We start from the raw sequence: 25,134 nt of genomic DNA on the forward strand, positions 1-25,134 counted from the left end.
TAACTCGGCACACTTATATATTTATGTAAGTATAAGCATTTAAGCACTTAAGGAATCCCCTGATTTTATTAATAAAACAATATCATTAAACTTGCGCTTTGTTTCTTTCTTTCTTTTAACCCTTTTGCTTTTACTTCATTGCGTCCCTAATGCAGCACACACAGAAATCCGATTCCTTTTCTATGGCCCTTATTTTGAAAAGAAAGGGAGGGGGTTTATCCTAGGAGTTATTTAGTCCAGAACCAGATTATTAGTTCTCTGGGAAGGATGGAACTGTAAGGCTGAATCAATTAGATAGATAGAGAGAGAAAAGAGAGAGAGAGAGAGAGAGAGAGAGAGAGAAAGGGAGAAGTGCAAACACTCCACTCGCGCATGCACACACACACACGCACACACGCGCGCGCACACACACACACACACACACACACACAAGCACGCGCGCGCGCTCTTACATACATACGCACTGAGGATTAGAAGCGCTACAGAAGTAAGGAGGACCCTTGACGGTGGAGAGTTGAGTGGAGAGTTGTACAGGAGTATAAAGCCATTCAGCTTGGATTTCTTTTTTTTTTTTTTCTTTCATCGAGGGAACACACAAAAGGATTTTTTAGAAAGGTATTGTGTGAGTAAATTGGTTTGATTGCACTAATTGGCTAATCCTAAACAATAGCTTCTATTGCCTTTTGTAATAAAAGGCTTAAATTAGGTTAACATTATACATTATATTTTATTCTTTCCTAATGTAGCCTTTAAATAAAATCAACTACTTTCAATGATTAGACGCATTATTTACAACACAATGCATTTTAGTCTGTATTTTATCCAAACCCTGTAATTGGATTTAGTTTATTCATATAAATTATTTCCCGACAAAAAAAAAATAGCAAATCTATGCGTTGATTTTATTCCCCATATCCATCCGATTTTTTTTGCGTCTGAACGGACTTCGGGAATTGCTTCGGAGTTTCTTCCCAACTTGTGCACGCAGCCCCAGGCGGATTTTGGGGCATTCCAGCGTTTCCCATCTGGTTTGCAGTCCGAGCTCAGGGAGAGAAAAGCGGCGGGGCTCCAGCGCGCAGCTGGGGGTGCCATCCTGCATCTAATGGCAAACACATTTCCCACTCTATACCAGCTTGAGTCCCATTTCCATAGAATGCGCTCGTGTTAAATGGAATATCGAGCATCTGGAGGCATTTTTGCGCAGATCGAATTTTTTTTTTCTTTTAAAGAATATGCAGTTTTGGTGCCTAATAGAAATACTTACACGGGCTTAACTTACAGCATCCAGTATATGGATTCGTTTTTTTCTGAAGCGTTACACTGTATAAGGAGGTACACGGCCACGTATGCGATGCGACCACTGGTTCCATCCCACTGATTAAAGCATTTGGTGCGCCCTGCAGACTACGCTATCTTTGGATAAACTTCTATCTTTTTTTGCCCCTGCTGTATTCCCATGGAGTATAAGGGATTAGGGTTAAACAGGACAGATAACGACTCGAGGACATTCCACTCTCAGCTGTTCGGATTCGCGGCTTTCGGTGCAAAACCAGATGCGCATCTGCGCTTGGGAGGAATGCAGCAGGCATTGGGCGAGAGGAGAGCGGGTGGTGGTGGAGGTGTTGGTAGAGGTGATGGTTGGGGGGTGGGGGGTTTGGGGGGTCGGTCAGAGATATGAGTTTTCCGTTCTCAGGAAATCAAATCCCTCTCCTGTCCCGTGCTTTTGGGATCAAGCAGGAGCGTTGCGCACGGGATTGTAAAACGGATGAGTCCAAAAAGCTGTGTTTCAGACATCCAGAGGACAGATGGCTCGTTTATTTGCACCTGGATTGGGACTCCCACCCGGGTCCTGCTCAAGCCAACGACACTATAAGGGCAGTTGTAAAGAAATGCAGGCAAAATCACCACCACCACCATCCATTCCTTTGGTTTAATACTGTCCAAATGAACTTTTCTGCCTACATATATGGATATAGTGCCTACATATATGGATATAGTGTGTGTGTGTGTGTGTGTGTGTGTTAATTTATGCACAAAACAGACCAACAATTTTGATTAGTCCATCGGAATCCTGGGTGTAGACATAATCAAATTACGCAAACCGCCTTTTCTAGAGATTAAACCTACCCTAACTGATACAAGGCTGTTTAGAAAAGGCCATAATTAAGTAAGAATGAGATGTTTACTGTCTCTCTGAGAGCAGCTTTGTGTCCCCCGAGCGCTGATGGGATCCAGGAGGGCTTCAGACCAGACAAACAGATAAAACAGAGACGCGCGGAATGTTCGATTGCAGCCACTCCGGTTAAAGAGTTTTTTCCCCTGATAAGGGCTATTTTGATAATAAGTACTAGGCTTTGGGGACGCGATGACGAAGGACAGATCAGGACGTTGTTTGGAATGATCACTGTCTTACATTCTGGCTGGAAGGAAAAAAAAAGTATATTTATTTTATATATGTATAAAAAAATCTAGTAAAAATTACACATTTTTATATATTTACAAAACCTTTTTATTTCATAATCAGATCTTTTGAAAAAAGTCTTATTCAAATAAATGAAGAGAGAAAATTATTTGTATTTTGCACTTCAACCGTTTAAGTCATTGACGCTATTGTCTGTAGAAATCGCAATTTGCGGCTGCGAGAAAAAGCCAGTGCTGTGTCGCCCCCTAGCGAGTACAGGGAAATTTCCAACTTCATAACGCGGCGGGTGTCGTGAGATTTTGCGGCGTTTTTCTTTCCTATGGGGAAAAAAATTGACGTTAATTGACTAAAAAAAGACCCGAATCTAGAGATCCATTCCACCTAGTTTTAACATCAGATCAATGCAAAGTGTAAACGTAACCCACATATTCCAACATTCAACCAGTTTTTTTGGCACACAGTTTAAACATTGTGAAATTTCCTTTATGTGGTAACAAACCGACCAAAATATATATTAACAATGTTTTCTACGAGTTCATCCAAAAATATTTTTTACTCCTCTATTATTCAGTCATTTATCTATTCACGACGTCCTTTTTTAACTCAGATATATGTATATATAAACTTAATCACTAAACATTTGTTTTACTGATGCGCCAAGTCTCAAATCAAGCACCATAATCCGTCCTGATGCGCACATCTGGCAATGAAAACTTTCCGTATGGAAACATAGCAACATTTCCATTTGATGTCCTAATGACTTATGTAATTCAATACTCGATAATTACCAGTGCATTCATATAATTTTTACTAAAATAATTAGGACCCCCTAATTCAATTTTTTACTTGTCATGGGGGGTCCCTAATGCCATATGGGGGGTCCCGGATACCCCCTAACCCCCTCAATTCGAGCACTGATAATTACTTTAAAACACGTAGGAATATTTTGTGTTTATGCTCTATGTTGAGGATGGTTTCACTAAAAATAAACATACATTTGCACAAAGCATCCATTGATTAGTGTATAAATCTGAAAAATATTAAATGAGCCTAAAAAAGTAAGCAATTAAGTTTTAATTTAATATTTAAATTGAGTAAGAGCACTATATATATATATATATATATATATATATATATATATATATATATATATAATTTAAAAAAGGAAAAAGGAAATTATTATAAATATTAATTTTCTCTCTCTCTCTCTCTCTCTCTCTCTCTCTCTCGCTCTCTTATTGCAGCTGAACACAACCTATGTAATAATGTGGCTTCAGAAGACACATCTCCTTTGGGGGGTTGTCCTCTTTGGAATATTTCAAAGTAAGGTTTTAAAGAAAAACTAAGAAATTTATACAAATTAACAATAAAACACGAATGTGTTTTTAGCCCACACAACAAAGCAGACACCATGCTTAACCTTGCTTTGTGCATGTCCTCCAGATGTGAGTGTGAACTCTCTCCTCCGATCATCGTTTCGGATAGAACTTTGTTCGAGCTGGAGCTGCATTCCGTGTTTAACATCAGCTGTACAGGGAAGAAGAACGTCATGTGGGAAGAGCCTCTACCAATGAACACACACGTGCTGCCTGGGTATTACACAAGCACGCTGCTGATTGACGATGCAGCAGCTCATCACACAGGAGAGTACTCTTGCATTTATGAAGACGAAGAGCAGATATACCATGAATTCATTGCCAGCATTTATATTTTTGTCCCAGGCAAGTATCAACAACAGTTAATATCAGTGTAATGGAAGTGTTTTGTTGATTTGTGTGAGAGATTGACTAAAGAAAAGATGAGGTTAAGATAATCAATTTTAGACTGTAATAGAAGCATGAATTATGAGTTGACCCTGATACTATAACCTGACAAATGATAGTTTATTTGTTCAGACATTTATTTACTTTTATCCTTTAAAGAATTAGTGTCTGTTTATTAAGTTGAATATACTAAAATTCAACTTTACCCCAGAAAAGGCAATATTTCTCTAAACAAAAACTTGCAATATAAAAATACTTATACATTATATTCATTTTTTACTTTTTTTTTCTTCTTTTATACAGAAATTACCCTTGGCATATATTCATCTGGTCAAAAAGATAATGAAACAAGCCAAAAATGTCAATATATGATTATATTCGTTGCCTTAATCACAAATCACTAGTCCAAAAATAATGAAACAAGAACAAAACAAATCAATGCAAAAGTAAAACCATGAAAATGTTCAATAAAAAAAAAAAGTCATTGCGTACAACCTTTTTAAAATCCTAAACAACTGGCTGATGCTCATAAAAGTAGTGACTTTCCTTCTGTAAAAAAAGCTGCCTGAATTTTTATCACTTGAAAATCTCACTTGTTCTTTTTCTGACCAATAAAATCTTAATCTTCTGTCATTGTATGTTGTATGATATCATGTATGACAGTCCTGTAAATGTCATTCAGCGTTTCCTACAAGACATTGGATGCTAACCTTCTGACATGTTTTACTTCAGATCCTGAAGTTCCATTTGTTCCAGGGGATTCGATCAAGGTCTCCAAGTATGCAATTCCTTGCCGGGTTACAGATCCCCAATCTTCTGTAATTCTTCGGAGTCTACCAAGTGAGGAAGAGCTCAGTATGAGTATGAGCCAAGGTTTGGATTTATAGGCATCTTTTCTCCTGGCCAACACGTGTGTGAAACCACTGTGAATGGTGAGACGGTCCGGAGTGTTGTGTACACTGTGCCAGATGATCCATTTTATGGTAAGTCCACATTCCAAGAGTGAATTATGCTTTTACTTGACCCCTGCTAAGTGTATATATGTGTGTGTTTCTGTATACAGATGAACCATTTATGATTAATTTAATGGAGAATGAGTTCACTGTGAAACTGATGGCCAGTCAGAAGGACATAAAAGAGGGAGAAGCTTTCAACCTGACCTGCACAGTTCCACCTGGAGCTCTGTATGTCCAGCAATGGTTGCATCTGAAAAAAGAGGTAAAATATTTTTTCTTTTCCTTTCTCACTGATGCACTGCCCAATTTGTTGGTTTCTATGAATTTGCTAAAGAGAAGATACATGTTGCATGTTGCCAACAAATCACTGAAGAGCAAAGCTTTTTTTCTCTCGTGGATCTCAGCTTTGAAGTGTATTTTTTATTGTGTGTTTGTGTATTTGTGTGTGAAGCGAAACGAGTGTGTGACTGCATGTCAGTAAAAGATTAAAGGAGTGCTTTTAGTGCTGACCATTTGCTTGAGTGTTTATGAGGGGGGCTTATCAGTGTGTGGGGTTTGGGGTGTCTCCAAAACAACAACTTTCTCTAAAATTCCTGTGTTTTTCATCCACACAGGGATATATTTATACTTTGGAATCAGAATGGTAATTATGGTCCATTGTAATTCCCTGTATTCTGATAGCCATATAGTGTACGTATGCTGTTGTACTTTGTATGGCATCACATTGGCAAAGTAGCTGTTTTTTTGAAAAACTCCCAGAAGCACAAGGGCTGAGATAGCAACTCTTTTTTCAGCCTCATGAACAGATATATTTCTGCTGACAGATGGATGCTCTCCCAAGCCCCACATGCTGAAGCCAGTGCCAGATGTGGACTTAGCCAGATCGAAAGAAAGATTAAGCAGATCTTTCAGACAAGATATTTTTTAACATGACTAATGTAGATGACAAAGACTGAGAGAACGAAATAAGCACTGTTTTGTCCATCTATATTACATATGTTTGATTGAATAGTTTATATTTCTTTTTCACTTTCACCCGACTCAAGGCTGTAGGTGCTATTCAGAAGAAGGAGACCTACCCTGATAAGGTTTTGTATATCCTCAGTATACCTCATGCCTCAACGAATGACACTGGCTTCTACGAATGCTCTGTCACAGATCAGTCCAGCGGCAAGATGCGCTCTTCCGAAGTGACCGTTGTTGTCCACGGTAACAGTCCACATCTTAATTGATTATCATGCACTTTGGTATTCTCAAAACAAAGCTTCTGAAGGAAATGAATTAAGCAGATGTGTACTGGGGCCCTGACAGACCAAGCCAACATCAAAGCACTTCAACTGTCTCATTAAAGTCCTCACACACTTTTGAAAGGTGCACCACAAAGTACTATATGGAGTGCAATATGGTAGTAGAGGGGGCAGTAACAGATTATGTATTCTTAATTCAAGGCATAATAATTTGTTCAGTTTCACGATCTATAATCTAAAATCTCAAACCAGCATACATTATAGTGCAAGTACAATTTACTATCTAACACACACACACACACACACACACACACACACACATTTATAGTTATAGATACACATATATATATATATATATATATATATATATATATATATATATATATATATATATATATATATATATATATATTAATATATTAATATACAGTATACAATTTTGGACAAACATAATAATCCCTTCCTATCATTATCATGTTTATGGCGATGTGAGTCTGCTATGATTGCAAACAGTTTGCTCACTCTGGTCATTTTACATTAAACATATAACCAAGTACAGCTGAAAAGCAGTTGATAAATGTCCAACTTCAATCCCAAGCAAATAACTCTTTCTTCTACCAGACCTTGACACTAATTTAGTGCTAAATTGGGTTCAGTACAACCAAAGGGCAGGACATACTGGTCAGCTTGGTCTATCAGTGCCCCTAGATGCTCTGTTCATGTTCTCATTTTCATTCTCTCTTCTTCTCTTTGGGTTACAGAGGCTTCTTTTATTACTCTGGATCACAGTGGGATTGGAGCAGTAGAAACCATTACTCTTCTGGAGGATTCTGAATTTACCATTTACATCAATTCTGATGCTGTTCCCAAGGTCACTTGGTTCCAAGATGGCAATGTATTGAATAATAATTATATAACCACCAAGACCACTCTTCTAGAAGACAAAAGGTAAAGTTAGACATGATATGGCAAAATAGCCAAAGCTTTAGATGTCACAGAGTTATGATCTCTATGTGAAGTTTTATTTAATGAAAATGTATGGTGCATGTCAGTATTCTTTATGTCCAGGGTCAGAACCCTGGCTGAATTGCACTGTTTGCTTAAAGTTCATTCCTGTATTATGAAGGTATGAGAGTGTTTTGGTCCTGCGACACCCCATAGAAGAGGACAGTGGAACATACAAGATTGTAGCATCAGTCGGCTCACAGAGTAAAGAGTTCTCCTTCAAAATCTTGGTTAAAGGTAACATACTATGTATCCCTTTGCTATATTCTGCAGATACATTATTTGCGCACAGACCAGCTGAGATGCTTCACAAACCTAATTTATTTTGATAAGACAATTTCACAGCAGTCTTGCCATGGTATCGATGTCAGTCCTAGTTTTCTAAATGTGTTATGTCCACTCCAGATGGTGAGACCCAGATAATACAGTCTACTATGGCTCCAGTAATCTGGCCCAGGAAAGAGACTATGGAGGTGTTCCTCAACTCCATGTTCAGACTGACATGCCGGGGACAAGCAGAGGTGGTCTGGGAAGGTCCTGTCTCCTTTGACAAGCAGAATTTAGATGACAAAAATGGCCTGTTCGTCTCCACGGTGACTGTGGACAGTGCTACAGCAATGCACACAGGAGAATACACCTGCTTCTATAAAAACGGGAATCAAACAGAAGAGAGCAGCATCTATATCTATGTCCCAGGTATGAAGAGACAAAAAGAATGATATGTTATATAAACTGGCACTGATGGTGTTATGTAAACTTGTATTTGACTACATTTGTTTTCTTTTGCTACAAATTTGACTGAATTTTGCTTTACTTCTTTAGAATGCGACTGCATTTATCTGCACATACTGTTTTGCAAACCTTTATTTAATTGCTCTTAATTCTACTCTCTCTCTCTCTCTCTCTCTCTCTCTCTCTCTCTCTCTCTCTTTCTCTATCTATCTATCTATCTATCTATCTATCTATCTATCTATCTATCTATCTATCTATCTATCTATCTATCTATCTATCCATCTCTTTTCTTCTCTCACACCAGATCCAGACATGCCATTTGTGCCCCCTTTACTGCCCTTTGGACACCATGTGTTGAAGAGTCTAGAGGAGATGGAAGTCCCGTGCCGCGTGTCTGATCCAAGTACTCACGTGACTCTGTTCCATATAGAGACTCGTCAGTCCGTACCAGCCAATTATGACAGCAAAAGGGGTTTTCTAGGCAACTTTACACCCGGGACCTATGTATGTCATGCGGTTGTGAATGGAGAACTGCAGGAAAGTGAAGAGTACATTGTCCATGGTTGGACTGGTAAGAATATACAAGCGATTGTGATCATAATATGTTTTTAAAAAAATATAAGGTATATTAATATGATAGGATGCATCACAAGCATGACAATGGTTAAAATATCACATTTATATATACCTCTCTTGGTTTTACTCACTTACTGTTTGTGTTCAGGGGGCTCAGGATTGCATGTGGATCTAAAGATAGAGAAGAAGGCTCTGCTGGTTGGAGAAACCATCACAGTAAACTGTATAGCCAAAGGCAGTGACTTGTTGGATCAGCAATGGAAATATCCTGGAAAAGGGGTGAGTGACAAAAATACCACAAATATTTTACAAATATTCCAATATAGTCACTGTGATAATCTATTCTGGTTGTTGAAAGTCTCAGATATTGCCATTTTAACATAACTTGGTTGCAGGCACAGATGCATAATCTTTGATTAATTAATGATGGTGGTCTCTCTCTGTCTCTTTCCTTCAGGCGGATCGTGCTAAGACGACACTTAAGGAGAACAAGAAAGACCAGGAGATTTATTACACCCTGACTGTGTCTGATGCCAGAACTAAAGACAGTGGAAACTATGCCTGTTCCATCACTGACATTATGAGCAATGAGAGCCAAACCAAAGAGATCAGCATTATTGTTTATGGTACAGCTTACAAACACTAATACACAGTTTAACGCATGGTAAATAAATTATTTTGTATATAGACAGTTTGCAAAGGGTTGGCAGGGTAGGGTGGGGGTGGACTGGGATATTTAGTTGCCATTGTTTCCCTCCAATTCTCTTATTATCACGAGTCTGTTGAATGCAAATCAAGAGAAAGTCACCTTCCGCTGCAAATATGTCTGTTTTGATAGAATTGCACACTTTCAGGATGAGAATGACCCCATTTCTAAGGCACAAGATCTCAGTGAATGTTTTGATGATTATGAAAATGAAGTATATCATATGTTAAAGCACAGTCACCAGATCTAATCCAAGAACCCCTAACCATCATGGTAGCTCAGGGAATGTCTTTTTCAAAAATGGTGTTTATTATTCCAGCACAGGTCCAAAGACTTGTGGTAGACGGATAATGATAGCTGTATTTTCTTTAATTAGATAAATAGACTAGAGTGTAAAAATCCAAGTAATTAGTATGTGCGCACTTAAAAATGTTTGTCTTAAGATCAAGTTTGCTTTCGTCTCTTTGCCTCTAAAAGAAACAGATACAAATGTGATTTCTGTCAAAGGGTGTGTCTAGAAGGCAGTTTTTTATTTTGCATGTAGATGTTATGATTGTGAACTGAACATTCTAGTCGCGTCTGGTGATGTATACTTTACAATTCTATTCCCACTACTCTAGAGATGGAGTTTGTGTCTCTTTCTCCGATGTTTGCCCCTGTGGAGACCGCCAAACTGAACGATGTTCGTGAGTTCCGGTTGGACATTGAGGCTCTTCCTGCACCTAAGGTCACGTGGCTAAAGGATGGCATTGTACTGGGTGATATCGCCGCAGAGTTTACTACCTCCCTCCGGCCGATCAGCGAGACAAGGTTAGACACCTTGGGACACACGTGATTTGACGTAACATGTACGCTTTTGAAGTGTGGCTCCGAGAACTCATTTGCAAAATGATTTCACTCTAAATGTGACCTCGATAAGGGACATCCAATTCACGTACTCACATTCACGTTCGGTTTTTAACGTACTTGGAAGGGTATTTGTATAGATTGGGTTTGTTTAATAATCTCAACATGCCATGTTTGTTTGTGTCTGTGTGTGTGTGTGCAGGTACCAAAGCACTCTTGCTTTAATTAGAGCTAAGGCTGAGGACAGTGGAAACTACACAGTGCGAGCTGAGATAGGAAACCAGAGCGCCAGCCACTCGTTCAGCCTTCAGGTCAAAGGTAAAATCCAGTAATGTTTAAATCCTTCTCATGTCCCCAGTGTCTGTGTCTTCACTTTTAGAGTAGTGAAGCTGCAAGATTTTTTTTTCAGGCACAACTTTATTTTCATGCATTTGCATGTGTTTTTTCTTTTGTCACCCCATGCATCTTTTCTTTGTCCAATGTGTTTCTATTTTGCCTGCATTTTCATATATGTTAGAATTTTACATTAACTTTCTTTTAAGCTGTTTTAGAAGCCATGAATGTCTTTGTCTTATATATGGCTTCTTGTAAAATATAGATAAAACTATAGCTGTGTTTGTCTCTGCTAATATTAATGATTCACTGTATGTATACCATAGTTCCAGCTGCAATTGTGGACCTGCTGGACCTCCACCATGGCTCAGAAACAGGCCAGGCTGTGGTGTGTATTGCCAAAGGATCTCCTGTCCCTGAGGTGGAGTGGCACGTCTGTAAAAACATTAAACTGTAAGTATGATGGATACTTGTTCCCTTTCTTCTGACTGCATCAGTTACCTTTCAGGTGCTTGTATTTAAATATACATGTACACCTTCAGGATGTTTTTCTGTTCAAAATTGCCATATTTACAGTCATTGTTAATGACAATGTGAAAAGACCATGCTGACATTACCACATTGACCTCTTTTGCTTATTCTTTAGGTGTTCCAATGATTCTTCTGAGTGGTCACTTCTACAGACCAACACCACTGGCATGACTATTGATACACACATAGACCAGGACAACCAGTTGGAGAGTCAGGTGATCTTTGGACATCTGGAAAACACTCTGGCTGTGCGCTGCATGGCACGGAATGAGATGGTTGCTGTGTCTCGTGAGATCAAGCTGGTGGCTAATGGTGAGCTTCTCAATCATTATATTGCTCTCATAAACTGAATAAATTTTCTTCTGGAAAAGTATTAAATTATTAAAGTTATAGATTTGGCATGAGATTTTACACAATACCATTTAATGTAACATCAATGATGGTCAGTCTGAACTCCAATTCGTTTTTAGTCTAAAAAATGACCACTCTATTGACCAGCCTTGACCAGAGGCACTCAAAATAGGGTTCAAGGAACCGCAGGGGTTAGTCATAGCCACATGATCTGTGTTTTTTTATTGTTGTAACAGTGACAGAATCACAACCAACTTTATTAAAGTCATCATATTTAGCGTATCACACACCAAAATCAATTCAGGTGGTCCAAAAAATTTATTTTACAGTTAAAGATGCACTTGTTCTTTATTTGTTAATAGGTGCTTCAGTCACAAGCACAACCAATCAATACTTTTTTCACATTTGTGCCATTGTCATTTTCATGTTTTCACCCAGCTATATAGTCTTGCCCTGGTATAGTGTGTGTGTGTGTGTGTGTGTGTGTGTGTGTGTGTGTGTTTCATGAAAGCAAACTCTGCTCTACCAAAAGTTACTCTTTGCTGATAACCTTACATCTGTTAGCATCATTCTGTCAGGCTCCCCATGTAGTGAACTCCTGATAGCTTCTCCATGTGGCACTTGTGAAAGAGAAATGCATATGTTATATGTCCTTTTGGTTTATGCATTTAGTGTCAGTGGCCATGTTTTTCTTTTGTTTTTGCTTTTTCAAAAGCTGTTACATGATGCAAACGATTTAACCATATTTAGTATTCACTTTAAGGTGGTAAATGGGTTTAAGCAATGTAATTAAAAAACAAGATTTCTTTTCACTGAAGGAACAATCGACAAATGCATTATTACAACAGCAAAATCAATTATTTATAGGTTTCCAAAATATCGAAATAGAACTTGCTCTTATGCCAGTGGTAATGATGTGTTCAGGTCCACATTCAGAGCTCACTGTGGCTGCTGCTGTTCTGGTGCTGTTGGTTATTGTCATCATCTCACTCATTGTGCTGGTCATTATCTGGAAACAGGTATACACTTCCATAGCATTTTACACTTATTTGCTCAGTCACTCATTTGCTTATACTATCATGAACAGATTCACTATGTTCACTATGTTCACCCATCCATTTACTCTACTAGAATTTACTCAGTCCATTTTACTCAGTCAATTTTCTTAAATTTTTTTCTTCTTTCATTCGCCCATTAAATCACCTGTTGCTTTTTCACTTTTAAGGCACCCAAACCATGACTTGTTTACTTTGTGACTATAATCTTCTCCTTCATACTCAGGAGTATAGTTGATTTTGTACTCTAAGTTAACTGGTGCTTGAATTTCTAAATTATTTTTTTATAATATAAGATCAACACTGTAGCACACATCAGTCTAAAAACCTATTTCATTTGTATGAATTACAGAAGCCACGTTACGAGATCAGATGGCGAGTCATTGAGTCAGTCAGTCCAGATGGGCATGAGTACATCTATGTGGATCCCATGCAGCTGCCCTACGACACACGCTGGGAGTTCCCACGTGATGGCCTTGTCCTTGGTGAGTCATAAACACATCCATGTTCTGCCCTCCTTCCTCTCACTTTTTCACTTGTGGTGATGTAATCAATTGGACTATGGTCAGATGCACATGGCTTGCTTCAGTCTGCTGTGGGTACAGTCTTGTGATACCAACATTGTCAAGATGTCATGTGTGTGTGTCTGCACAGTGGTCACTTGGTTGGTTCACATTAGCTGTGATCAAAGCTGTGCTTTTTTTTCCTTAACACAAAACCATAGTGGCTTGACTGAACAGTCACACATGTCCTGTTAGCTATCCATGTGCCTCATTGAGTGAGATTTTTAGAGTTAATACACACGTAGAAAACCATCAAACTGAATGTAAATGAACTCTTTTGGTGAAAAAAATAAACATTTAAAAAAGGAAGATGTATTTTAACATCCGTTTCTAGGTGATATTTTACTTTCAATTGCATGAAAACCTACTTAGCTAGCTTTGTTAATGGAATTTGTTGTCAAAAATCACACCAGGGATCACAATGATTATTGCTCAAACCCTGTAAGAAACTATCAAGGAAAATTCTGCTCAGAATGTAGAACAATCATTGTGCTTCAGTAGACCAGTTGTAAATGAAATGCCATTGACTGATTTGGTATGTAAAACCAGCCAGTCCAGATCTATTAGCGTGTGAAATACTTACCCTGAAGGTAGGTTAAAAAGAGTGTGAGGAAAACTGCATTCTATATTTTTGGCATTTGGTTATGACAGGAATTCCCTACACTCCTACACACAGCTAACATCACTAAGATGTCACTTGAAAAGATCTCGCTAAATGTCAGGAAAAGTCAGGAAAATCGAAATGATTTACATGGTATTGCTAGCACTAGAATTCAGGTGTGTTTTTCTGAGGTGTGGTTTTTCAAAAGAAATACTGTAGGGAGGGATTATATTTGTTTAAGCTTTGAGTTACAAAACAGCCTCGGCTAACTTTCACCCAAAGCACTGACCATATCGGAAGAAGGTGTGAAACTTTGCATATGCTAATCAAGCATATATACAGTGATTCACTGGGTTAATGTCTGTCACAGGCCGTATCCTGGGCTCGGGGGCCTTTGGGAAGGTGGTAGAAGGTACTGCGTATGGACTCAGCCGTTCTCAGCCGGTAATGAAAGTCGCTGTGAAGATGCTCAAACGTGAGTTAGCATGCACGTGATTGAAGAGCTTCAATTGTTCCTGCAGATTTTGTGCATTATTAATTAATTGTTTGGTTGATCTTTGATTGGTCCCTCAGCAACGGCTCGCTCCAGTGAGAAGCAAGCGCTGATGTCAGAACTGAAGATCATGACTCACCTGGGTCCCCATCTCAATATTGTCAACCTGCTTGGTGCATGTACCAAATCAGGTACAAACACAAATACACTCATGAGCACAATACATTCATGAGCACAGCCTCAAAAGTGTTCATTTAGGGCTTGGAAGTGTTCTGCTGGGTTTGAATTTTTTTTATTGCTTTACCATCATTGCTCTTATAGGTACAGGGTGGTGCAAAAAGAATGCATGTTTTTATAGATGCAGTTTTTATAGATATACATTGATCAATTTATTATGGAAAATTATATCACAAAGATGACGTTATTCTTGCTGTACACACTTACCGACATTACTTTTGGCACAGTTGCATTTCTTTCGCGAATGATGAACTTTCAGCTTGTCTACTGTACAAGGTTTTCGAAAGTAGACTTGTGAAAACCAGAAAAGAAAAGAAAAAAAAACTGACAGATACGGTGAGCATGGGGGCCAAGGGACATCGCCAAAACATTGGTCAGTAACAACGGAATAATTATATCTAAAAAACTGCTTGACGGCAAAAACGTGATGCTTCACATTTCACTGCGCCATGGCTACAAAAACTGACCCCTCTGAACTACTCACATGCGGTGTAGGGTGGTCTCCATCCTCCCCTTCCCAACTATGACTAATTTCAAAAACACGTGTTCTTTTTGCACCAACCTGTATTTTATTTAAGTCTGTGATAAGAATAAATTGACAATATTTCTCTCTCTCTCTCTCTCTCTCTCTCTCTCTCTCTCTCCCTCAGGTCCTATCTATATCATTACAGAGTACTGTTTTTATGGAGACCTGGTGAACTACTTGCATAAGAACAGAGACACCTTCCTGAGCCGACAAGGTGAGAAGGGCAAGAAGGACCTGGACATCTTTGGCATTAATCCAGCTGATGAGAGCAGCAGAAGGTCAGCATCTGCTCTCTCTCACTCTCTCTCTCTCTCTCTCTCTCTCTCTCTCTCTCACACACACACACACACACACACACACACACACACACACACACACACACACACACACACACACACACAAAAGAGCTGACAAGTTACAGCATGTGCAGAGGTTTAACTTTCAGCAGAAAACTAACATCCCCTTTGTGTGTGTCCTCAGCTACGTGATCCTGTCCTTTGAGGAAAAAGGAGACTACATGGACATGAAGCAGGCAGACACAATGCAGTATGTCCCGATGTTGGAACGAAGCAACGCTTCCAAATACCTTGACAGAGAGGACTATGATCACCCTCCATCTCACAAACACTTCAATGGTAATGCAACACACACACTCAGCAAACTCTCTCTCAGCAAACACCACACACCATCATGACCAGAAACTTATTGTCTCATCCACATGTGTATAACATATACTTAATTGAAAAAAAAAACATTGTAGGAAAAAAAAAAATATTTCTTTTTTTTCCTGAGCATTTTCTATTTGTTTGGTAGACTATTCATTTTTTCCTCTGTCTGTATTTCCCAGTTTGTCCTGTTCAGTTTGGCTTGCTTGTATCTGGTTTGACTTGGCAATAATATTTTTTTAAACCCACACACACCCACACATCCACATCCACACTTATGTTTTGGCAGCAGTTTTAAAGGCGTCCACCCTCGTTTCTGGGTATGTGATGCATTGCACTCCGTGCACCCTGCATTTACTAGAGAAAATTGTAGTCTGTGGGGTTTGCTGTATGCTTCACCCAGCCATTACAAGGACCCATATGAGCAGCTTTTAAAACCGTACAACACATACACACATACACATATGTACACATTCAAAGTGGAGGGGCGCTAGTCTATGTCTAACTAAGAATTTGGTGTGTGTGTGTGTGTGTGTGTGTGTGTGTGTGTGTGTGTGTGCTCAACAGAAAGCGAAGTAGAGAAGCTTCTCTCTGATGACTCAGAGGGCTTGACCACAATGGATCTTCTTAGCTTCACCTATCAAGTGGCCAGAGGGATGGAGTTCCTGGCCTCCAAAAACGTAAGTATAATGTAACCTGTCTATTCAATGATTCTTAACCTATAAAATGAAAAACATAAAGAAGTCATTATTTTGCTTGGTTTTAATACAATTGTTCTCAAACTAGCTCTCAGTAATTTACTTTTAGTCAGAAATCGTAAATATCCCACAGAAAATGCTTAGATCAATTAGTTTCTATATTGCAAATACTATACAGTACACTTCTCGGCAAAAAAAATGGGCCACGCAAGTCAAGTCAAGTTTATTTGTATAGCGCTTTTCACAACAGACATTGTCTCAAAGCAGCTTTACAGAAATCAACAGTCAAGGTGAATGGTGTGCACACTGTGGCAAGGAAAAACTCCCTTAGATGTTATGAGGAAGAAACCTTGAGAGGAACCAGACTCAAAAGAGGAACTCATCCTCATTTGGGTGACATCAAGAGTTTGATCATAAATCTTTCAACAATACAGAACACTGGAGAGTGAGAACTAACATGAGTACTGGAGTATAAGATTATAAGTAATGTTCTTTCTACAGTCTTTGGTATAAAAGTAGGAGCTACTGAGCTCAACATTTGTGATCATCACAGATCCAGCATCAGCTTCTCCATGCCAGAGCCTTTAAACACTCCAGGCGGTCCAATGTCAAACTCCACACATGCAGTGGGATCCAATTGGCACTGGTACGTCTCTAGATGGTTCAGGATGTTTGCGAGTTTGGCATCTACTTCTTTAAAGTCCATAATCTTTATGAGGTGGGACGTGACTGGAGTTGGCCAAACCTCTGGAAGCCTCGGGATGGGGAGAGAAAGAGAAGCAGTGTAGAGGAATTAGCGTAGCTGCTGTTCATGATTCAGTGGAAGAACAGTGACTTATTTTCTGTAAAATAATAATAATAATAATAATAATAATATATATATATATATATATATATATATATATATATATATATATATATATATACACACAATAACTGGGAGGTATCTGAAAGTATTCTCTAATTTTTATCAGTGTGTTTTCTGCAAAATAATGTTTTTTTTTTTTTAATGCCTTAGTTATTTTGTGGAAAAGATGTTCTGGTAGCATGGTATAGACAGGACAAAAACTCCTTCAACTGTTGAGCAGTGAAGATGACATTATTTCAGAATTGTTTATAAATTGTTCTCTAATTTTGATTCGCCAGTGTATATACACACACACAAATTTTGTTTTTTATTCTTTTTTGCCCAAATATGTACACACCAGCCCTATACGAGTACAACTGTTGCTCCAGCACATCTTTGCAAAACAGACCTGTTTAAATTGTGGGTTTTTTGGGTGGCTTGAAAAAAGCCCAAAAACTCAGAATAGAACATAAGAGCATGTTTCTGTCTATTATGACATGTTATTAAACTATGCTATTGCATATTATAAAAAATAGCTATTAAAGGACCACACATTGGGTATAAGTTTACTTCTTCTGGACATTTAAATGCTTCCAGAAGTGGTTTGAATATCATCCAGCAGATTTTTCCATACCAGCCTGGCTGGTGAGCAGTGGCTAGAGAATGAAACAATATAAGTATTTCAAATTATATAACAATAATACAAGTAAAACAATTGCCAATTTCTGTAGTAATGGTTGCACATTAAAAAGACATCCAAAGAACTGATGAAAATCACAGATTGATGGAAAGATAGAGAGATCCTCTAACAGAATGTAATATGTCTCTTTTGTGTACAGTGTGTTCACAGAGATTTGGCAGCTCGAAATGTCCTGTTGTCTCAGGGGAAGATTGTGAAGATCTGTGACTTTGGGTTAGCCAGGGACATTATGCATGACAACAACTATGTATCCAAAGGAAGTGTAAGTGTCTTTTCTTTTTTGATTTGCTGTAATGTGTTAAAATACATTAAAATTAATTAGCCTACATAAACATTCATTGGGTGTTGTGTAAGCATCAGTGCATTTTATAAAGTCTTTATCTCTCTCTTTCTCTCTCTCTCTCTCTCTCTCTCTCTCCCTCTCTCTCCTTGTCTTCATACATACCCAGACCTTCCTACCAGTTAAATGGATGGCCCCTGAGAGCATCTTTGATAACCTGTACACCACTCTGAGTGATGTCTGGTCTTATGGCATTTTACTCTGGGAGATCTTTTCTCTCGGTATATTATGAGTTTATATTATTTAATCAATTAATATCCATTTTAAAACAAATACCTGATTGAGAAACAAATATATATATTTTTGCAGGCGGGACCCCTTATCCTGGCATGGTTGTGGACTCCAGCTTCTATAACAAGATCAAGAGTGGCTACAGGATGGCCAAACCTGAGCATGCCTCCAGTAATGTGTAGGTTCAGCTTCACACCATATGATTGTTCTGTTATTCCTGAATATTGCAAGCTTTCCGGTCTGAATTGTTTGCTTGTTTCAATTTAGTTATGAGCTGATGGTGAAGTGCTGGAACAATGAGCCAGAGAAGAGACCCTCATTCCACAGTCTGAGCGAGAGCATGGCCACTCTGTTGCCATGCGGATACAAGAGGGTAAGGCCTAATATGCCAGCTGGTCCTATGTATTGCAATATCTCGGACTTTTATACTCTCAGGCATACATACTTAATCCTTTTCCCATATTTGTTCCACTTTATTTCCCTATCCATAAATTATGAGCTTGTAATTAGCTGTCTAAACTAGCTTCCTCTTTTCCTGTGGTAATAATACAGTTTGGCAGCGTGAGCACAGAGACTACAGTAGGTGTGTGAGACTCTCATTAACAGTGATTAGTATGCTAACGCTCCGACTGGCTAACATCCAACAGCACCAAATCCATCCAGAATGTTCGCCTGTTAGTCATAATGACCTTCCTAAACATGCACCACACATGGCACTTCAAAACACACAGTTCCCAGAGTCACATGAACAGGGGTTAACTAGATTCTGTAATAGCACCTCGGGAAGGGGTGTGGTGGGAAATGCGGTTCTTTATAACTTTTCCAAATCCTCGCAAGACCACAGAGCGGGTGTGTAAACGGAACAGAACGTTTAAATGAGCCATGTTCATAGAAGTGTTTGAGGGGGATATTATGGAGAATATAGGCCACTAAAGATAATTTAATCTCAAACATTTTGAAAGACTGGAGTATATCAGAATGTTGTAATGGATAATATATTTTAGTCATTAGATATTTAAAAGCTTATGCTGAAATATATAACTGGTAGCATGGTTTAGAGTTAGTGAATCACCAATCTTATTACATTAGAATACACAGTACAGAATATGAATAAGAATAAATAGTAGACTGAAAAAAAATTATAAAAGGGTCCAAGGTTGCCTTAATGACAGACAAACTTTCTTTGTTTTTGCTATTTTTTTTACACTTTTTACACCAGCCATAAATTCCTTATATTATATATTTATATTTATTTAATGATTTATTTATCCTACATATATAGAATTAAGTTCTGGTTTCATTAAACAGCTGAATTAGAAGATTTGCTGTCTAATGGTATTGGATCTCCCTGTTTTGTGCTGTTTTTGGCCACTAGGTGTCCCTATTATTTCCTATGTTGCCTTCCCATGTTGCTATCCTTAACCCTACCCTACCCTACCCTACCCTATAACTTGAGTAAAGTTTTAGAAAATCAGATTTGACTTGTGAGGCTTTATTTTCTAAAATACAAATCAAATTGTACACATCAACACTGCATTAACTAGGATCAACAAAGTGGCCATTTCATCATGCTAGAATAAATCAAAGTTCAAACAAGTTGCTCTTTTTTCAGTTTGTGTGCTCAGTGTTTAATGTCTGGCCCGCTCATATCTCGAGTAGTGTTCTGGCAGTCTGGCTTATTGGTTTGGTGTCTTTTGTGATCATTTTCCCTGGGTTTATTTTTCAGCATGATTAATTTTACCTGTTGGAACTTAACTTTTAATCATTTGATTTTACACAACCTCTGCATTTAAAAAAAAATTTCCCCTGTGTCTACATTAAAATATAACATTTTTCAAGTTCATCTGTGCACTTCTTTTGCTCTCTTGAGTCCCGGTCCTGACATATAGTGTGTGTTTGTGTCTACGCAGAGCTATGAGCGTGTAAATAACGACTTCCTGAAGAGCGACCACCCAGCAGTGACCCGCGTGCAATGTGTGCAAAGTGATGAGACCTATTTGGGCGTGGCTTATAAGAACCAGTGCAAGATGAGGGAACGTGAAAGTGGCTTTGAAGAACAGAGACTAAGCTCAGATAGTGGGTATATCATCCCTCTGCCTGACCTTGACCCCCTTTCTGATGAAGAATACACCAAAAGGAATCGTCATAGGTACTTGGCTGTTACACATTGTTGTATAATATATAGAAAATGTATTATAAGCTGTAAAAATAGAACACAAAATACTGTCATGCATTCATTAATAAGAGCACTGTATAGGTAATAACAAAACTGTTATTCGAAAATATGTTTTATTAGTTGATTTTTGTACTGTAGACACATTTTAGAGATAAACTAAATAATCAGTTATCTATATCATCATTTAAATCATCTAAACTTACACGTATACACCAATACAGTACTACAGGGTAGTAACAGGGGGTATAGAATAGAATATTTTCCTATCTCAGCACACCATGTAGTGTTTTATTCTTTTAATACCACAACAATTTATAAAATACTGCAATTTTAAACGTATTAATAGACATCCTGTTGTAGTTTTTTTAATCTTATAGTTGCATCTAATATTACAAGGTAGTTCCTGTTATCCGGTTCCTTAAAGCAGCTATTAACATTTATTCCCTCATCACCTCACATCTTTGTTCTCAGACTTGAACTTAATAAGGCAAATACAATACTTATCATGTCATGCTACTGAGAAATTGGAAGTCCTCTAAACAGTGAGAGCTGTTACAATGCACTGACATGGGAGACTCCCTCAATGACCTTCTTACAAAACACAAAATAAAGCAAAAAAAAAATCTGACTATTAGTGCCTTCAGAATTAGTGGTTACTATTGAAAAAAACCCTTGTGATTTACAGCTAGTACAGAAAATTTATTTTAACGCCTTCCGACCTATCGGATTCAAGAATTCAACATGCAATTATTTCCAGGCTAATGTAAAGGAATACATGAACTAATGCTCTGCTGTTGCATGGTGTCTTGTTTTTAGCTCTCAGACATCTGATGAGAGTGCTATAGAGACAGGATCGAGCAGCTCCACCCTGCCCAAGCGGGAAGGAGAGACTCTGGAGGACATCACACTGCTGGATGAGATGTGTCTGGACTCGGGGGATCTGGTGGAGGACAGCTTCCTGTGATAGAATAACAGAGATGGATGAGAGGGACACTATTTAGCAAATCACCCAAAAGGAGAGAGGAAGAGGAGAGAAGGGCTGAAATACAAGCATCAAACTTTTCTGAATAGCCCTTTTCTATCTCCCAACCTTTCTCTAGACTCTTGCTCCTCTGTGTCATCCACATGGCAAAAAAACTCTTCACTGCCTGGATGTCCTGTGAAGGTCAGCAATAATTGGAGACAATTCTACTGGCTCAGACGACATTTTGGTAAAGGGGTGTATGTTGTACACAAACTATGAAGAATAAGGAAATAATACAGAATATAAAAATTTTGTATAGGACTTTTTTTTTGTTGGGCATTTTGTTGTCAGAACAATGATTTAAGCAAGAATCCTGTGCGTACTCTTGTATAATCCATAACCAGTTGGTTTACAAATGAGTCAGTCTGGGCTTTTAATGACCACTACACCGGAACAACCGAACTGACTCGACACAGTTTATTTCCATTCACATTAAAATTGTATTCCATTTCCCAGCACATTGCGTTAAAGCACAAACCTTGGACCTAATAATTGTATAGATTCTATAGCTGATCATACAGTATATCGCCTGTGACTCAATAAGTACAGCAATTAGAAATTTATTTTTTTTACATATTACTGAGTATAAATGTGTAATATTTTGTGAATATTGGGGCGGGACCGGGAAAGTTTTAATGATCCTAAATGAAGAAAAACGCAATAATGTGGTGACGTTTGTAGGTCACACAATCCTCAGACTAATGCAGCTTTAACACAAAAACCTACCAAAGCGTGGACCAAAGATTGATTCTGTTCAATGTGTCAAGCAGAAGTATCTCAAGATGCAATATCCCAAGATGTCTACCAGTATTATAATACACAGTACCTGTGTTTATTTCTTTTTTTTTTTTTTTACCCTGTGGTGGTGATGAACTAATCACTTCAGTGAGAGGACTAACTTTGTGGTAGCTTGATCGGCCTGTAAAAGTCAAATGTTGACAATAAGCTGGAATGTTTTGATGCTGTGTATAAAATAATGGTACTTATTCATCTGTTTGAATACTCTGACTCTAATGACATGGTTGTAACCAAAAGCCTTCTTCACTCCTTTCAGTTTTATTTTAAAGCTTTAGACCTGTTGCATGGTAGTAACATTGTAAAGATATAGCAGGGGAAAACATCTTGAATATAGTTGTCTGGTGTTTCAAAATGTTTCTATTTCCCACTAATAGTAATGTTTAAATTGTCTTTTATTGTTGGCAGATGATTTTGATTCTTGCTAGACATACATAAACACTTAAAATGAGAAAAAACGATAAGTGAAAATAGGGAAACAAAAGTCTAGAAAGGTTTTCTCTCATGTGTTTTATTGTAGTCTTACAAAATTTTAAATGGCACCAATTTTACTATATTTAAGATGTCATTCTTTTGCACTGAGAAGGAATTGTAGTGATATATTATTACTAATATGCAAAAGATCTTTATCCTCATGCAATATCAATCTTCTGGTCTGTTCGTAAATGCTGATGCTGGACACTATTGACTATAATACCCTCGTCTTCCACATTTTGCATTTCTTTAAAAAACATTATGTAAACTGAAACACTAACAAATGTCCAGCACCAATGCTTGTAACAGCTAAACCTGAGCTGATTTCCATCTCACTATGTTGTGTGAAAAGCCATCCTGAAACATGGTAGAGACTCTCTGTGTAGCTAGTTTGATGTTATACATCACTGCACGGATTAAATTAGGTTTTAAATATAGAGTTTATCATCCAGCAATCCACTGCCTCCCTCTCCGTGTGTATCCACTGTGATCTACTCGATAGGGAACAAAGGAAATGAAAAAAAAAAAAAAAAACTGTTGCACTTTTTTAGATCGTTCTTTTGTTCCTTTTTTTCTGTCATTGTATGTTTGTTTCTGAAGATTTTATATGATGAGCAAATGCTTTTCATGAGATTTATTTGGCTATAAAAAATGCCTCCAGTTTCTGTAGACAGCAGACTGAGGTTTGTACAGGAAAAGATGGTAAATAGAAAAGCGGTATGAATTATTCTCCATGGTACAGTATGTGTAATACTAGGTAGGTACTCCCAGTACAAGATGTTATCCTTCTGTCTTATTATGTGCTTTGTCTATTTCATTCAGATGATTTATATTTCAATAAATGAGATTTAATAATGTGACTCGTTTTGCATTTTTTTTGTGTGTGTGTGTGTTTGTGTTTATACTGTAACAAATGTACAATGATTAGATCTAAAAGTTTGGACCTGTGGAGACATTCCCTTTTATTATCACATGCTATTCATTTGGGAAAGTTTTTTACTAGAATGTGGAGTGTGGCTGTAATGATTTGTCATCATTCAGATACAAGAGCATTAGGGAGATCAGGTACTCATGATGGTGAGGGGGTCTGGGGATCATGCAGTATTATAGTTCATCCTAAAAGTGTTCAGTGGTGTTAAAGCCAGGCATCTGTGCAGGACACTTAATTTATTTTGCTCAAACATTAACAAACCCTGTCTTTTTGGAGAATACTTTATCTAAAGAGGTATTGTCCTGCTGCAACAGGTTTGGGATTCTTATGAAAGGTAAACATAATGCTGCAGTACAATGCAAAGATCCTACAACTGTGAGCCTCTACTGTTGTGGCAACACTTCGGGGAAGAACGCCTCTTGGTTATTTATGTAACCCTAGTTACCTGAGGGAACGAGACGCTGCGTTGCAGATGTCTTGAAGAGACACTCCAGAGGACCAAGCCTTAAAGACTGCTATACTCCAGGTCGAGTATAACCTCAGATGGAGTATGGAGACCTGCTTATTCACCTGCTCAAGGTGACTCATGGTCTGAGGTTTGAAATGGAGGAGGATTGTACGCCTGTAGCCTAAAGCGATGTGGGACAACCGAGGGCACCTTGGGGATGTAGCCAGAAAGAGGGGCCACTCAAAAGAGCCTGAAGATCACCGACTGTCCTCAGAGAGCAGATAGCCAGCAAAAACACAGTCTTGACTGTTAGATGCCTTCATGAAGCCTCAGCCAGAGGCTCAAAGGAGGGGTTTAGATAAAGCTTTTAACACAATGGCCAGGTCCCACCCAGGCACTCTAGGTCATACTGGAGGCCTCAGCCTAGATGGAGGGTTGATGGAGCGAACCCTTTGTGAACTGTTCCTGCAGGAACGCGAGCACTAAACTGATCGGGCAGTGGACTGGGTCAAATTGGTGGGGAGCGCACCACACAATGAACAGATGCCATCTTGCAGCATACGACCTCCTCGTAGAGGGAGCTCTGGAATGGGGAGAATGGTCTCTACCACCTTGGTGAAGACCCCTACTCAGAGGTATACGTCGCTCTCAGGGAGAGTAGTTCGAATTGGAGGATCTGGTGTGCCAGTCTGTATAAAGGGTAAGCGCAGACCTCCCTGATGGTTGATGTAGGGGACCACCGAGGTGTCCAATGGCATAAACACGTGGTGAACTCTGAGGTCTGGGAGAAATTGCTTTAATGCTAGAAGCACGGCCAGCATCTCTAGGCAATTGATGTGCCACAGGAGATGGGGCCCTTCCC

General features: G+C 38.5%; 1 protein-coding gene across 1 annotated transcript; it reads left to right on the forward strand.

Moving 5' to 3' along the window:
* Positions 1-347: 347 nt before the first annotated feature.
* Positions 348-23,753, forward strand: pdgfra (platelet-derived growth factor receptor, alpha polypeptide). The gene is given in 30 exon segments (XM_046836516.1): positions 348-615; positions 3,667-3,745; positions 3,866-4,143; positions 4,918-5,043; positions 5,046-5,168; positions 5,249-5,403; positions 6,188-6,350; positions 7,150-7,336; positions 7,515-7,630; positions 7,799-8,089; positions 8,430-8,696; positions 8,850-8,980; positions 9,159-9,327; positions 10,028-10,217; positions 10,456-10,571; positions 10,913-11,039; positions 11,233-11,429; positions 12,393-12,487; positions 12,876-13,008; positions 14,058-14,162; positions 14,261-14,371; positions 15,068-15,221; positions 15,424-15,578; positions 16,176-16,288; positions 17,993-18,115; positions 18,303-18,414; positions 18,503-18,602; positions 18,692-18,797; positions 20,335-20,573; positions 21,417-23,753. Coding segments are annotated over 28 exon segments (4,224 nt in total). The 5' UTR covers positions 348-615; positions 3,667-3,745; positions 3,866-3,971; the 3' UTR covers positions 21,565-23,753.
* Positions 23,754-25,134: the final 1,381 nt, after the last annotated feature.

Source organism: Silurus meridionalis, chromosome 23, assembly GCF_014805685.1.
Source record: "Silurus meridionalis isolate SWU-2019-XX chromosome 23, ASM1480568v1, whole genome shotgun sequence".
NCBI classification, from domain to species: Eukaryota; Metazoa; Chordata; class Actinopteri; order Siluriformes; family Siluridae; genus Silurus; species Silurus meridionalis.